Source organism: Babylonia areolata, chromosome 15, assembly GCF_041734735.1.
Source record: "Babylonia areolata isolate BAREFJ2019XMU chromosome 15, ASM4173473v1, whole genome shotgun sequence".
In the NCBI taxonomy this organism is placed as follows: domain Eukaryota; kingdom Metazoa; phylum Mollusca; class Gastropoda; order Neogastropoda; family Buccinidae; genus Babylonia; species Babylonia areolata.
In genome coordinates this window covers 32,702,970-32,720,590 of record NC_134890.1, presented here as the reverse complement: position 1 = coordinate 32,720,590, position 17,621 = coordinate 32,702,970, and the positions used below count along the sequence as shown (strand labels likewise).

At 39.4% G+C, this 17,621-nt stretch overlaps 1 protein-coding gene across 2 annotated transcripts in view; it reads right to left on the bottom strand.

The window, feature by feature from the left end:
• Positions 1 to 2,570: 2,570 nt before the first annotated feature.
• The window catches only part of LOC143290583 (aspartyl aminopeptidase-like), a 39,323-nt gene continuing 24,272 nt past the window's right edge, over positions 2,571 to 17,621 (bottom strand). For both annotated transcript variants that reach the window (XM_076600161.1, XM_076600160.1), the window contains 5 exons: positions 16,637 to 16,797; positions 11,399 to 11,438; positions 10,096 to 10,197; positions 8,578 to 8,745; positions 2,571 to 5,693 (listed from right to left, as the gene is read on the bottom strand). In XM_076600161.1, coding sequence (XP_076456276.1) covers positions 5,646 to 5,693; positions 8,578 to 8,745; positions 10,096 to 10,197; positions 11,399 to 11,438; positions 16,637 to 16,797 — 519 coding nt within the window. In that variant the 3' untranslated portion in view covers positions 2,571 to 5,645. The remainder of the gene's footprint in view (positions 5,694 to 8,577; positions 8,746 to 10,095; positions 10,198 to 11,398; positions 11,439 to 16,636; positions 16,798 to 17,621) is intronic.

Below are 17,621 nucleotides of genomic sequence, written 5' to 3'. Positions count from 1 at the left end.
GAAAATGGGATGAGAGGGTCATTCGGCAAGCGAGTGCATGCACAAACACACCACACACCATCTGAAGACCCACATAAAATCTTTATCTAGTGAACTTTGGAAAGAACACAAAAATAAACACACATACACATATTTAATGACATCCTACAGACCCCTCCCCCTTCCCCCAAAAAAACAACACACACTCAGGGCCCTTACAAGGCACATGGAATGAAAGATAAAGTGCAAGAAAATCCAAAAGAAAGTGAGGGAGACGGGGCCGGAGGGGGGGTGGGGGGGGGGGGGGGTGGAGGGGGGGCAGATTGGGGTTAGGGGGGGATAGTTTGTGAAGTATTCCCCAGTGTTAATATCACTGCTAAGAACATATGACTATTTGTGTTGATTTCTTAAGTACATTAATACATTAACTTTCAATTAAATTTGTTTTAAAACTGGCTTCTAATCATTGAAGACACTCTGGGTGTTTATGGGAAGATGGGACCACCATCAAATAGCATCCATTTCGCAGGACCATCTTTGAGTTGCTTCCGACCAACGCTGCTGCCGCCAACATTTCTCAGACCTTGTTGATGACAAGATATTTCATTAATCGGCACAGGAGTAAATCCCAGTCACATAATCTTCTGGCTATATGGATCTCGGTAGCATCATTATTGATCATTTACCTTAGTGATCAAACTTCAAAGAAACATATTGTCCTAACTTGTGTAGCTATTCATGCCCTGCTTTCATGGTGATTTCAGTTGTGATTTCCATTTCTTTTTTCTTATGCTTTTGTGGGCTGCTGTTCCAATGTCCACTATTATATAGGACTGGACTTGTACATGTTTTTACCTCACCATGTAGGTAACCATACTCCAGTTTCAGCAGTGTGCATGCCTGTTATGTCCTTGTTTCAATAACCCATCAAACGGTAACATGGATTACAGGATCTTTAATGTGTGTTGATCTTTTGCATGCATATTGTTTACACACAAGGGGGTTTCAGGCACAACAGATCTGCACATCTGTTGACCTGGCAGATCACAGAAATCACCATCCTCACGACCAAGATTCGAACCCAGGATTCTCAGATTGAAAGCCCAACGCTTTAACCACTTGGCTGTTGCACCGATCATCCTCATTTCCAAATTCATTCATGCCAGTTTTTGTGTCAGCAGATCTTTGGGGACTGTCTCTGGTCTTCACACTAAAAGATACTTATTCTGCCTGCTTAGTAACTCTGTCATTGTCAACGGGGTGAGGGGATGGACGAGGGGTGAATCGGTGGTGTTCAGTAACTTGATTATTGTTGTCAGAGGGAGGGTTCTGGGCAGGGGGATAGGTTGGAGGAGTGGGGTGGTGTGCAGGGGTGTGGACGGGAAAAGCGCTGGAAGATGTCTTTCTGTCCCCAGAAATGCTTAGTCCATATGACCCGCCACCGGACAACTCGGGAGCACAGTTACCAACTTCATGGCCACCGACTCCAAATTTTTGGAACGATCACGTTCCTTCCTTAAGTTTTTTTGTTGTTTTTTTATAGTTGACTTCATCAAGTTTTTGCATCTTATACATATTATTATTATTAGCAGTAGTTCTTTTTTTATGTATTTATCCAATATTTATTTACTCTTTTTTTTTCTTTTTTTTTTCTCAAGGCCTAAGTGCATTGGGTTACGCTGCTTGGCAGATGCAGTGTAGCGTATATGGATTTGTCCGAACGCAGTGACGCCTCCTTGAGCTACTGAAACTAAAACTGAAACGGATGGGAATTAACTGGTGATGTCCTGTGTATGTTAAATCAAAGAATGCACAACTGAACTCCAGTATAAAGACTCGGCAGCAGTGCAAGGTCTCCTTTGCTGTGTGCTGTGATGGTATAACTGCTGTAACTGTGACAGAGTTAGTTTGAATGTGGCAGAGCACAGTGGAGGCAAGCAGCATGAGAGAGATGTCACTGAGAAGGTGCACAAAAGATGCAACAGCATTAACCCTTTCAACCCTGTGGTGTTTTATAGCCTTGGCAGACTCCCATGCCACATTGATGTGGAGGTAAAAAAACTGCACAAAATGCAGTTTTATCTCCACACTACATGTGGACACGCCCAGAATTACTGTAGAAGTTAGTTTCCTCTCTTTGCTGTTTATGCATATGTATGAATGTGCAAACCATTCCAATGAGACAGATTTTGATGCCAGAGCAATGCTCAACTGCATGGCTCAATGAGTGAAAAAAAAAGCAAAAAAAAAAGCAAAACACGACACAAGTGTTTACGCACCGCTCAACTGGTGGCTAGGCATTATGTCATTTTTCTCTACCACCGGTAAAGCAGTGGTCAGGGCTCAAAGGGTTAAAGCAAATGAAACTATTAATGCACTGTGATCTTAAAAAAAAAAAAAAAAAAAAACATGAGTGAGATTAGCATACAAATGTACATACATACATACACTAAGTGTCTCTGTGTCAATGTTGGTGCATGGATGTGAAAGTGCATTTGTGTGTTGATCAGAATATGACAGAAAGGTCAATGGCTAAAAAGTGTTGTGCACAGAACGCTCTGCAACTGAAACAGGTAAACAACAACAGCTCATTTACCTTTATCCCTTTCTTTATTCAAACCAATACTCGAACATTCAAACATGTTTGAAAGCATCGTCTTTCTATTCATATGATCTCAAACATACCACAAGAAAAAACAGATGATGTGACTGTTTGATCAAGGTATCACATGCAGGAGACTCAAAAACACATTTCCCCATGCTGACACCACACACAACAGGCTTCCAAAATATACCAGTTCACTTCTATGCAGCATTAGGAACACACACCACATCTTTGATCACTTATCTGTAGTTACATGATGAAGGTAAATTATAAAATGCAAACAAGTTTAAAACTCATGCAGTTCATGATTAGTTTACTGGTAATAACTAGGGAATATCTGCATTTTTAATTCATGATAATACCCCCAGCCAACCTATCAAACACAACTATAGAATGTTTATATCAAAAACACCACCACACTGAAAACAATACAATTTGAAATGATGCAACAGTGAAAGAAACAGTAAAAAGACAGTTTCTTGTGTGCAGCATTAGACTGTGTCCCCCCAAACCAGCCCAATATACGCTGAAATGATTTCATTATGTTCTTAATGCATTTCAACTGGCTGGCTTTGGCAGCACACGTGGCGTTAAAGCTTTTGGGTTGCAGGTTATGGAATGATTTTATCTAGGTGAGAGTTACACAAGGTGAGTTCTTGTCTGAGCAGACCCAAAACAGAACAATAAGCAGGACTGACCCATGGCTTGTGTTTGCGTACATACAAATGACCCAGGTTTGTTGATCCTACATTGCACAATATGTATACATTGCATAATGATCACTGTACACATTTTGTTTTTCCAAAACAGATAAGAAGAGGGGCTTCATAAGTAAATAAATGTAGAAATCTTTTAAGTCTCTGGATGTAGAAGATCTGACCAAGATATGTACAATTTTATGTGATTCTTCAGCTGTGTAATAAAAATAACTTGTGCATATCTTCTTTAAAATATTGAATAAACAACAGAGCTAAGCATGTTTGTACACTCACCCTCAACAGCCACTATATGAAGTATGAGTTTTGTGCTTGATCAATTTCTCTTCAATACAAGACAGGGGAAAAGAAAGGACTCTGTAAAGCTTTTGATGCTGGAGCAAAACTTTAAGGTAACATACACAGAGATGTCAACCCTCTGAACCCCTTTCAGGATTTTGGGAGGAGGGAACTTTACAAACTTTTTTAGGAACACTCAGACCCTCAGTCACAATGGCATTCATATCCTTACCTTCACAGCATGCATTCATTTGCCTGCAACAATGTCAAAGTCTCTGTTTTGAGGCTAACTGTTACTGACAGATCAGGCTGGCTTTGTGAAACTGCCACAAAGCTCACTGAAAAGAAAAAGCAGGAAAGTGACTGTAGTCGTGAAAATGAACTTGTCAGAATAATATGGCATCAGTGTAACACTGGTACAAATTGAGTGTTGGGTGATGATCTCACAATTATGTATTTATGTTGTGACAAAAAGGCAGCCAATCAGTTTTGTTGTAATACCTGTATCAGTATGTAGACTGAAGTAAATGGCAAGAGCTCTCTCTCTTCCCGAACTGCAAATGGTGTGCAGGTGGTATGACTGCATCGCAATGTATTTGTAAAATCACCATCACCAGCCTCCATCATGCATAGTGAGAGCAGCGCAACATTAAGAATAGCCATATAAAGATATGAAGTTGAGACAGTTGGCATCACTGCATATATTGCACGCCGTTTAGATTTTAGAGCTCCACAAAGGAAAACACATTTGCAGTTGAGCAAGGTCCACAGATTCCCTGAGTTTTTTCATGCATGCACTGAATGAAATGATGTAGGTGACATTAACTGTGGCTCATGTAGTGTGTGTGTGTGTGTTTGTGCCCTTAGCATGCATAATTATAATGCTGTTGAACTGTTGAAAGAACAGAAAGAGTGGGACTGGAGTGTTTTGTGAGCAATGATGCTGACATACATAGAACTTCTTCAGTCTTCCTCTGGCTCACCCAAATCAGGTGGGTTTTTAAAAAATTAATTTACTTCTCTTTTTTTCTTTTCTTTCTTTTTTTTTTTTTTTTTGCATTTGTGGGCTGCGACTCCCACATACCCTTGGATGTACGAGTGGGCTTTTCCATGTATGTCCATTTTTGCCCTGCCATGTCAGCAGCCATGCTCATTTTCTGTGGTGTGCACATTGAGTATGTTCTGGTTTCCATAATCCATCCAGTGCTCACATGGATCACAGGATTTTTAACGTTTATTTCATCGTCTGCATGCGCACACACATACACATGGAGGGGGTTCAGGCATTTGCAGAGGTCTGCTCGTATGATGACCTGGGAGATCGGAAAAATCTCCAACATTAACCTGCCAGGTGAGCCAAGACCGAGGATCAAACTCAGGAAACTAAAGTGAGAATCCATCACTCTAACCATTTGGCCACAGCACCAGTCGTTTAGGAGCTAACATGAATCCTGTTTCACACTTATAACTTGCCATGGAATGCAGTTTCCAATCCAAAAGCAGTGACAGGCTTCTCATAGTACTGGCAAGTGTAATTCCCCATGAAAAGGCAGTGTTCACAGTGTCAAGGAAATCTATGAATTACTGAACACACACACAAAATCAAAAACTGGGAATACTGCTCAAGAAAATCAACAGAAACTGATTGGTGTGGGCTCAAACGTTTAGACCAGTCACTTTCCTGGTGTTTGGGTTTGCTTCAGTCACAAATACAGCAAGTGCAGGAAAAAAATGTACATAGGTCAAATCTGAGTATGGGTGATGTGCTTCGTCAGAGACATATCATGGTAATTGTGAGAATGTTACAGATAATAGGGAAATATTATGTGACTTAAAACAACACTATCTTTACATTAACCTGTCATTTCATCCTTTATATGGTAGTACTGAAGTAATCTCTATAACAAAATAGCTGCTTCATTCAGAACACAGGAAATTCCAGACTGTGGGAACATAGTGGTATAACACCCGCAGAACAAAGACAAACCTTGCTGGGGTGCAGCCTCGCTAAACAAAATCATGAACTATAAATGAATTTCATATCAGCAGCTGACTTGACTCTCACGCTAGAACTGCACAGAGTCCAAGATGCTGGGATACAGTTGAAAAAAGCCCTGCACACACACACAACACAGAAAACCAATTCAGCCACTGTCAGCTTGGAAAAAACAAACAAAAAAGAAAACCAACAAAATATGAACATTAGAAGGAAAAGAAAAAAAAACGGGAGCTGGGGGTATAGGCCTGATTGTTGGTTTCATGTAAACTAAGCACTGAAAAAGATTTTTTTTTATAAATTTCAGCAAAAATTTAAAAAAATCTAACGATGCAAAATAAAAACCTCCAGTAAAGCGGAGTTTCATTCACTGACGCTAGAACCCCAAATCACACACAGCTCACCTTAATCAAACCAGACACCAGCTGTTAAATGTTTCATTTTGCACACAAAATTTCCTTTCAAATGAAACAAAACAAGGCACAGCAGAAAACCCGACAATGTGGTGTTGACAGACTGACCAAAATGAATGTCATTTCTTGTAGCTATTCACAGGGTTTGATTAACTACAGCAGGGTGCACTTGGCTGGTTGTCTCAACTGTGTTGCCACAAAATTTGGCCAAACAGAGCAAACCAACAGGCCTAGTTTGCATCAGTTTGACATTACCATCATATTGTTATTATGAGCATTTACGCCTGATCTTGAAATATAAGCCCTAGGCATTTACAAATAGAAAACAACCCACACCAAATAAACAAACATAAATATCAAAAAGGAAAAATTGGACACAAGATACAAATGATTAAATTATTCATTCCCTACCTCTACAGACACACACCCAAACACACACGTGCACACACACACGTCATAGTAAACAATAATAAATAGTACACAATCAAAATACAATGTACAAATTCTGAAACTCTCTAAACTCATTACCCACTGATAATCATTTTAGTTCATACTGGAAAGGGATAAGTTTCAGTTTCAGTTTCAGTTGCTCAAGGAGGCGTCACTGCGTTCGGACAAACCATATACGCTACACCACATCTGCCAAGCAGATGCCTGACCAGCAGCGTAACCCAACGCGCTTAGTCAGGCCTTGAGAAAAAAAAAACAACAAAAAAAAAAGGGGGAATAAATAATAGATAAGCTCACATAAATAAATAAATAAATGAATAATAATTATAATATAGAAAAAGGTAGTAGTAATAATAATAGTAATACTAATAAAATGATTAAAAAAAATACAAGGACTTACAAGGAAAGGGATAAGCAGTTGAGAATTATTCAAAAGGGGAAAAGGTGGGTCTTCAGACTGGATTTGAAAGACTGCATTGAAGATGAGTGACAGAGAGGCTGAGGAAGTTAATTCCAAAAGACATGGTACAGTATACGACACCAAATCCTAGCCTTCACAATGAAACAGGGAAACAACGGTCTTCAGAATGAAATGAACGAATCTTCAGAATTGACTTACTTACAATGAAACTTGGAAACAACTGGTCTTCGGAATGAAATGAATGATTCGTCAGAATTGACAGTCTATACAATAAAACATGGAAACAACAGACTTCAGAATGAAATAAATGAATCGTCAGAACTGAACTGGGCTTCGGAATGAAATGAATGATTCGTCAGAATTGACAGTCTATACAATAAAACATGGAAACAACAGACTTCAGAATGAAATAAATGAATCGTCAGAACTGAACTGGGCTTCGGAATGAAATGAATGATTCGTCAGAATTGACAGTCTATACAATAAAACATGGAAACAACAGACTTCAGAATGAAATAAATGAATCGTCAGAACTGACAGTCTTACAATGAAACATGGAAACGACTGACAACAGAATGAAATGAATGAATCGTCAGAACTGACAGTCTTTACAATGAAATTTGGAAACACCTGGTCTTCAGAATGAAGTGAATGAATCGTCAGAACTGACAGTTTTTATAATGAAACATGGAAACAACTGACTTCAGAATGAAATGAATGAACTGTTAGAACTGACAGTCTTAACAATGAAACAGGGAAACAACGGTCTTCAGAATGAAATGAACGAATCTTCAGAATTGACTTACAATGAAACTTGGAAACAACTGGGCTTCGGAATGAAATGAATGATTCGTCAGAATTGACAGTCTATACAATGAAACATGGAAACAACAGACTTCAGAATGAAATAAATGAATCGTCAGAACTGAACTGGGCTTCGGAACGAAATGAATGATTCGTCAGAATTGACAGTCTATACAATAAAACATGGAAACAACAGACTTCAGAATGAAATAAATGAATCGTCAGAACTGAACTGGGCTTCGGAATGAAATGAATGATTCGTCAGAATTGACAGCCTATACAATAAAACATGGAAACAACAGACTTCAGAATGAAATAAATGAATCGTCAGAACTGACAGTCTTACAATGAAACATGGAAACGACTGACAACAGAATGAAATGAATGAATCGTCAGAACTGACAGTCTTTACAATGAAATTTGGAAACACCTGGTCTTCAGAATGAAGTGAATGAATCGTCAGAACTGACAGTTTTTATAATGAAACATGGAAACAACTGACTTCAGAATGAAATGAATGAACTGTTAGAACTGACAGTCTTAACAATGAAACATGGAAACTATTTTTTTCTTCTTTTTTTGTGGGCTGCAAATCCCACCTTCACTCTATGTATACGAGGGCTTTTACTCTCATGACCGTTTTTATGTATACGAGGGCTTTTACTTTCATGACCGTGACCGTTTTTATGTATATGAGGGCTTTTACTTGCATGACCGTTTTTATGTATACGAGGGCTTTTACTTGCATGACCGTTTTTACCCCATCATGTATGCAGCCATACTCTGTTTTCGGGAGTAAACATTGAAACAACTCGTCTTCAGAATGAAACGAATCATCAGCAATGACAGTCTTTACAATGAAACAGGGAAATAACTTGTCTTCAGAATGAAATGAACGAATCGTCAGAACTGACCTTGAACAGGTCGGTGCAGTGCACGATGCTGGTGGTGTCGCCCATCTCCCGAATGGAGTGCATACTGAGCTGTGGCGCCCCCACGTCAATCGTCTGCATGCCCAGCTTGGCCGACATGATGGGGCCGATGGTGGACCCACAGGGAGAGTCGTTCCGCACCACAAAGTCCTGCACAGGCAGAACAAGTTAGTGAATTTCTTCTTCTTCTTCTTTGTTCCTGGGCTGCAACTCCCACATTCACTTGTATGTACTTGAGTGGGCTTTTATGTGTATGACCGTTTGTACCTGCCATGTAGGCAGCCATACTCCGTTTTTGGGGGGTGTGCATGCTGGTTATGTTCTTGTTTCCACAACCCACCGAACTCCGACATGAATTAAAGGATCTTCAAAGTGCATATTTGATCATCTGCACATCTGCTTGCATATATTCACAAAGGGGGTTCAGGCAGAAGCAGGTCTAAATATATGTTGACCGGGGAAATTGGAAAAATCTCCACCATTTACCCACCAGGCACATTTACCGAGACTCGAACCTGGGACCCTCAGAATGAAAATCCAACGCTTTAACCACTCAGCTACTGCGCCCGTCAGTGAATCTGATTACAGGGGTTCGCTTCAGTTCAGTTTCTCAAGGAGGTGTCACTGCATTCAGACAAATCCATACATGCTGCACACATCTGTGACCACCAAGTTCTGAACAGACTGACAGACCAACAGAACAAGTCATCTGTGACCGTAAGTTTTCTACAAAAAACAGAACGGCATACAATAGTTCCTGGTAATGGGTAATTAGAGACTTGGACTTTTAGTCTGAAGGTCCTGGGTTCAAATTTCGGTCATGGCACCAGGTGATGAAAGGTGGAGATTAAAAAAAAAGAAAAAAAAGATCTCGAAGGTCAACAGATTAACAGAATCACAAAAACTAACAAACGAACCCAAATTATGGCCTTTCATGCCCTATTCTCATGGTGACCTCAGTTTCAATACTCCTTTACTTCCGTGCTTTGGGTAAGTTTTGTCAAGGTCTTCAGTGTCAGTGGATTCATGGGGGACTGTCGTTAGAAGGATGTGGTGGCAGTCTCCACTCTGGGGGAGATGCTCACTCAGTCTGGCTCTGCTACTAGGCTATCATTGTCATCAGTAGGGGGCTTAGTAGGTGGTGTCCTAAGTATGTTAGAACAGTCACTACTGAACACCACCGATGTGACTCAGTAGCAGTGCAGGGTCTCCTCTGGTGTGTGGCCTCCTGGCGACCTAAATTGATAGTTCCCTGTGGAATGCTGGCACTAGGACTGCGACAGACGAACATGGGTGTGGTTGTGTTTAGGGGGGAGATGGATGGGGACGGTGGGGGGGGGGGGGCTCCGAATGAGTGGTATGGGAGTAGTGCCACTGAAATGGTGCAGATGATGGGGCAGCAAAAAAACAAAAAAAAAAAAAAAACAAACAAAAAAAACCACAACCCCCCCCCAAAAAAAAATTAACAACTGAAAACTATAGACAAGTGCATTGGTTTACCTGCAGAGGGACCTTGACCTGACTGGCCACTTGGCGTAGAATGGCGGTGGTGATGGCAGTGGTGGCATAGCGCTGGTTGGCATTAAACTTGATCACCACACCCTGGAAAAGAGAGGGGGAAAGGGGCAGAATGGTCAACACGCTCAGCCAATACGGAGAGTCCGTGAGGGTGTGGGTTTGAATCCTGCTCGTGCCCTTTCTCCCAAGTTTGACTGACGAATCAAACTGAGCGTCTAGTCATTCGGATGAACGATAAACTGAGGTCCCGTGTCTAGCACGCACTTGGCGCACTGAAAAAGCCACCACCACAACGAGAGCTCCTCTGGCATAATTTTGTATAAGAAAACCACTCTGACAGATACACACATATACAAGCATGCACTCAAGGCCTGACTTAGTGCGTTGAATTATGCTGCTGGTCAGGCATCTGCCTAGTAGATGTGGTGTGAAGTATATGGATTTGTCCGAACACAGTGATGCCTCCTTGAGAAACTGAAACTGAAACTGGAAAAGGGGAGTTCTTTCATAATATGCTCCCTTTTTTGGCCAGTAGTATACTGACTGTGTCAAACTGGGCCCAGCCACATGGCCAAATTTTGAGGCTAAAGCAGTGATGAGACAGACTGGTTCCAGGCCAGCTTCTGCCTCGTTTAATAATGGTGGAAATACTCCATGCTGATGGGAGCAAACCATGCTCAGCACAATTCTGGCTCAGCAGTCTGTCTCAGTACTGTGTTAGCAACAACAACCAAACACACACACACACACATATATAGATATAGATAGATAGAGATAGAGATAGAGATGTATCAGGCCAACAGAGCAAAGCCACTGGCAACAGCTTGCACCAGTTTGATATGGTAAGTATTTTATTGTACTGTACTGTACTGTGCTGTATTGTATTGTGTTGTATTGAATTGCATTGCACTGCATTGTGTTGTATTGTATTGTACTGCATTGTGTTGTATTGAATTGCATTGCACTGCATTGTGTTGTATTGTACTGCATTATATTGTGTTGTGTTGCTGCATTGTACTCTATTTCTCTTTGTCAAAACAGATTTCTCTGTGTGAAATTTGGGCTACTCTCCCCAGACAGAGAGAGCACATCACTACAATCCAGTGTGTGCCACCTTTTTTCCCCCCTTTCTGTTTTTACTACCTGTAAGTGTATCTGTTTTCAAATCAAAGTGGGTTTTTCTACAGGACTCTGCCAGGGACAGGAAAGATGGGAACAGAACCAGCATGCACCATAGTGGCAAGACAGAGATCAGGGATAAGAAGAGCCTGCTTCACTGACTCACCTTGTGGAAGGACGGCTGATGGTTCGCTTCATGCTTCTCTCTGCACATCAATATAAAACAGTAATAACACAGCGTTTTCTCTCTGCACATCAATATAAAACAGTAATAACACAGCGTTTTCTCTCTGCACATCAATATAAAACAGTAATAACACAGTGATTTCTCTCTGCACATCAATATAAAACAGTAATAACAGTGATTTCTCTCTGCACATCAATATAAAACAGTAATAACATAGTGATTTCTCTCTGCACATCAATATAAAACAGTAATAACACAGCGTTTTCTCTCTGCACATCAATATAAAACAGTAATAACAGTGATTTCTCTCTGCACATCAATATAAAACAGTAATAACAGTGATTTCTCTCTGCACATCAATATAAAACAGTAATAACACAGTGATTTCTCTCTGCACATCAATATGAAACAGTAATAACACATCGTTTCCCCTCTGCACATCAATATAAAACAGTAATAACACATCGTTTCCCCTCTGCACATCAATATAAAACAGTAATAACAGTGATTTCTCTCTGCACATCAATATAAAACAGTAATAACAGTGATTTCTCTCTGCACATCAATATAAAACAGTAATAACAGTGATTTCTCTCTGCACATCAATATAAAACAGTAATAACACAGCGTTTTCTCTCTGCACATCAATTTAAAACAGTAATAACAGTGATTTCTCTCTGCACATCAATATAAAACAGTAATAACACAGTGATTTCTCTCTGCACATCAATATAAAACAGTAATAACACATCGTTTCCCCTCTGCACATCAATATAAAACAGTAATAACACATCGTTTCCCCTCTGCACATCAATATAAAACAGTAATAACAGTGATTTCTCTCTGCACATCAATATAAAACAGTAATAACAGTGATTTCTCTCTGCACATCAATATAAAACAGTAATAACAGTGATTTCTCTCTGCACATCAATATAAAACAGTAATAACACAGCGTTTTCTCTCTGCACATCAATATAAAACAGTAATAACAGTGATTTCTCTCTGCACATCAATATAAAACAGTAATAACACAGCGTTTTCTCTCTGCACATCAATATAAAACAGTAATAACAGTGATTTCTCTCTGCACATCAATATAAAACAGTAATAACACAGTGTTTTCCCTCTGCACATCAATATAAAACAGTAATAACACAGTGATTTCTATCTGCACATCAATATAAAACAGTAATAACACATCGTTTCCCCTCTGCACATCAATATAAAACAGTAATAACAGTGATTTCTCTCTGCACATCAATATAAAACAGTAATAACAGTGCTTTCTCTCTGCACATCAATATAAAACAGTAATAACAGTGATTTCTCTCTGCACATCAATATAAAACAGTAATAACAGTGATTTCTCTCTGCACATCAATATAAAACAGTAATAACAGTGCTTTCTCTCTGCACATCAATATAAAACAGTAATAACAGTGATTTCTCTCTGCACATCAATATAAAACAGTAATAACACAGTGTTTTCTCTCTGCACATCAATATAAAACAGTAATAACAGTGTTTTCTCTCTGCACATCAATATAAAACAGTAATAACACATCGTTTCCCCTCTGCACATCAATATAAAACAGTAATAACAGTGCTTTCTCTCTGCACATCAATATAAAACAGTAATAACAGTGCTTTCTCTCTGCACATCAAAACAGTAATAACACAGTGATTTCTCTCTGCACATCAATATAAAACAGTAATAAGATAGTGTTTTCTCTCTGCACATCAACATAAAACAGTAATAACAGTGATTTCTCTCTGCACATCAAAACAGTAATAACAGTGTTTTCTCTCTGCACATCAACATAAAACAGTAATAACACAGCGTTTTCTCTCTGCACATCAACATAAAACAGTAATAACACAGCGTTTTCTCTCTGCACATCAATATAAAACAGTAATAACAGTGATTTCTCTCTGCACATCAATATAAAACAGTAATAACAGTGTTTTCTCTCTGCACATCAATATAAAACAGTAATAACACAGCGTTTTCCCTCTGCACATCAATATAAAACAGTAATAACAGTGATTTCTCTCTGCACATCAATATAAAACAGTAATAACAGTGATTTCTCTCTGCACATCAATATAAAACAGTAATAACACAGCGTTTTCTCTCTGCACATCAATATAAAACAGTAATAACAGTGATTTCTCTCTGCACATCAATATAAAACAGTAATAACAGCGTTTTCTCTCTGCACATCAATATAAAACAATAACACAGTGTTTGCTCTCTGCACATCAATATAAAACAGTAATAACACAGCGTTTTCTCTCTGCACATCAATATAAAACAGTAATAACAGTGATTTCTCTCTGCACATCAATATAAAACAGTAATAACAGTGCTTTCTCTCTGCACATCAATATAAAACAGTAATAACAGTGTTTTCTCTCTGCACATCAATATAAAACAGTAATAACAGCGTTTTCCCTCTGCACATCAATATAAAACAGTAATAACAGTGATTTCTCTCTGCACATCAATATAAAACAGTAATAACACAGCGTTTTCTCTCTGCACATCAATATAAAACAGTAATAACAGTGATTTCTCTCTGCACATCAATATAAAACAGTAATAACACAGTGATTTCTCTCTGCACATCAATATAAAACAGTAATAATACAGCGTTTTCTCTCTGCACATCAATATAAAACAGTAATAAGATAGTGTTTTCTCTCTGCACATCAACATAAAACAGTAATAACACAGCGTTTTCTCTCTGCACATCAACATAAAACAGTAATAACACAGCGTTTTCTCTCTGCACATCAATATAAAACAGTAATAACAGTGATTTCTCTCTGCACATCAATATAAAACAGTAATAACAGCGTTTTCTCTCTGCACATCAATATAAAACAGTAATAACACAGCGTTTTCCCTCTGCACATCAATATAAAACAGTAATAACAGTGATTTCTCTCTGCACATCAATATAAAACAGTAATAACAGTGATTTCTCTCTGCACATCAATATAAAACAGTAATAACACAGCGTTTTCTCTCTGCACATCAATATAAAACAGTAATAACAGTGATTTCTCTCTGCACATCAATATAAAACAGTAATAACAGCGTTTTCTCTCTGCACATCAATATAAAACAATAACACAGTGTTTGCTCTCTGCACATCAATATAAAACAGTAATAACACAGCGTTTTCTCTCTGCACATCAATATAAAACAGTAATAACAGTGATTTCTCTCTGCACATCAATATAAAACAGTAATAACAGTGCTTTCTCTCTGCACATCAATATAAAACAGTAATAACAGTGTTTTCTCTCTGCACATCAATATAAAACAGTAATAATACAGCGTTTTCTCTCTGCACATCAATATAAAACAGTAATAACAGTGCTTTCTCTCTGCACATCAATATAAAACAGTAATAACAGTGATTTCTCTCTGCACATCAATATAAAACAGTAATAACAGTGATTTCTCTCTGCACATCAATATAAAACAGTAATAACACAGTGTTTTCCCTCTGCACATCAATATAAAACAATAATAACACAGCGTTTTCTCTCTGCACATCAATATAAAACAGTAATAACAGTGATTTCTCTCTGCACATCAATATAAAACAGTAATAACACAGCGTTTTCTCTCTGCACATCAATATAAAACAGTAATAACAGTGTTTTCTCTCTGCACATCAATATAAAACAGTAATAACAGTGTTTTCTCTCTGCACATCAATATAAAACAGTAATAACACAGTGTTTTCTCTCTGCACATCAATATGACACATTTAAAAAACAAAAAACAACCCTCCCCCTCCCCCCAGTAATAAGTGTTTTTCTCTCTCTCTCTGCACATCAATATAAAACAATAACACAGTGTTTGCTCTCTGCACATCAATATAAAACAATAACACAGTGTTTGCTCTCTGCACATCACTATAAAACATTAATAACATATGCACCATGATCCATAACGGTAATACACTGCTGTTTCTCTTCACCCACTGAATCAATGAAGTAACAACAAATGATTTTTTTTTTTTAAATACATTTTTTTCTCATTGAAAAAGAAAACCAAATCACAGGCCTATTTGCAGAGACGCAGGCTTTGACACACAACTGACAGAGCAGACGGGATCTCTTCAGAATGTATAAATCTGGGCTGTAAGCTTGACAGAGGAAGGTGGCAGAATGGTTAAGACACTCATCTGCCGCTACAGTATCCATGAGGGTGTGGGATCGGTTCCCTCTCTCTCCCTTTCTTCCAAGTTTGACTGGAAAATCAAACTGAGCGTCTAGTCATTCGGATGAGACGTTAACTTACTCTGGACGGTGGAATGCTATAGCATTCCTGACGTAAGATAGCGTTCCAGGCGACAGAATGCTATAGCAGTTTCGCTGATTAAAATTTTTTCTACGTTTTCCTCATGGGGTAGCATAACAATCGCAGCTACACTGGGCATTGCGAACATGTCAAGGGTCGAATGGAAAGTTTCTTCATTGGATTCTGTAACAACACACTCCACAGCAAGCCAGCGAGTTCAGGACCCCACATGACAAGCTAATCTGCATATGTATTGAAAATGGTGTCGCAAGCAAACTAGATCATAACAGCGGCTTTTACTGCTGCTGAAGTGATTGAAATGCTTCAAACTGAAGGTTTTGACATCGACGAGGAAGATGAAGACGTTGAATAAAGTATCTGCAGTGAAGAAAGCTACCAGCAAGAAGGTACTGACAGTGACTCAGCTTCTGAGAGCAGTGAAAAGGGAGGGGGGTGGGCGTTCGCATGACGCGAGGAGAGGGGTCAGTGGGTCAAGTACAGCGAGTTTCATTCAGTTAATTTATGTTTTGAATTTTTTGTGATTTTTTTCCTAACCCTAACAAATGGGTCATCTGTAGGGAAAAGCAAGGGAGAGAACTAATCGTCCAGAGTGAGTTAAACCCAGGTTCCATGTGCAGCAGACAATTGATGCACTGAAAAAGTTCCCCTTGTCAACAACAATGTCGTCCTCTGGCAAAATTCTGTAGAAGAAATCCACTCTGAAAAGTGCACGGCACTCAAAGCCTGACTATGCACGTTGGGTTATGCTGCTGGTCAGGATCTGCCTAGCACATGGGATGAAGCATATAAGGATTTGTCCTCGACGCAGTGACGCCTCCTTGAAAAACTGAACACTGAAACTGTAAGCCCCACCCACTACCCAGGCCACTCACGAGTAGTTAGGGTGAAGGGCGTGCGCCTGGTCGGCACTGATCATGTAGGACTTGCCGATGGATTCCTCAAAGGCGGCCAGGTTGTCGGGACTGGCACTGATACGGCGCATCACCAGCTCTTGGAAGGTGGACCCTGCCCCCTGGGCGCTCTGGGACCCCACCTGGATATAGTGGAGCATTTCTACAGCGTGCTTCTCCAGTGTGGACTAGAGCTCTACTTGTTTGACAGGTAGATTGTGATAATGGAAAGGAACAGGACAGAATAAATTCACACGCACACACACACCTAGTCCTCACATGTCCATGTGTTTCACAGGTAAATTACGGTAATGGCAAGAAACAGGACACCTGGATATAAAGAAGCAATTCTACACTGCATTCCTCCAGCATGGACTAAGAGCAGTACAGGTTTTGCTGGTAGATTTTGATAATACAGTGAAACAGAACAGATTTCACACACACACACACACACACACACACATTCCTCACATAACCGAGACCTGTTCTGTCACACGCTGTAACACCACATGCACTTAAGATTCATTCAAGCATGTTATTTCAACTGCATGACCATTTCTGCAAACAGTTTACCACACGATGTAGTTTCTATATTGTTAATGTTACAAAGCACCTGAAGGTACCCCACAAACTTCAGCTCTCTCTCTACAAAAACCAGAAGCCAGGAACTGACAGGAAAGTGTGTGATGAGCACAGGTCTCTGAGTAAAGGACAAATGGCTGGCAGTAATGGGGGAGTGAAGAGAGAAAGACACAGCATGACACTGAAACACCTGGCAGTGCTAGTAATGACAGACTGAAGACACTGAAACACCTGGCAGTACTAGTAATGACAGACTGAAGACACTGAAACACTTGGCAGTGCTAGTAATGACAGACTGAAGACACTGAAACACCTGGCAGTACTAGTAATGACAGACTGAAGACAGTGAAACAGGCAGTAATGACAGAGTGAACAGAGTGAAACA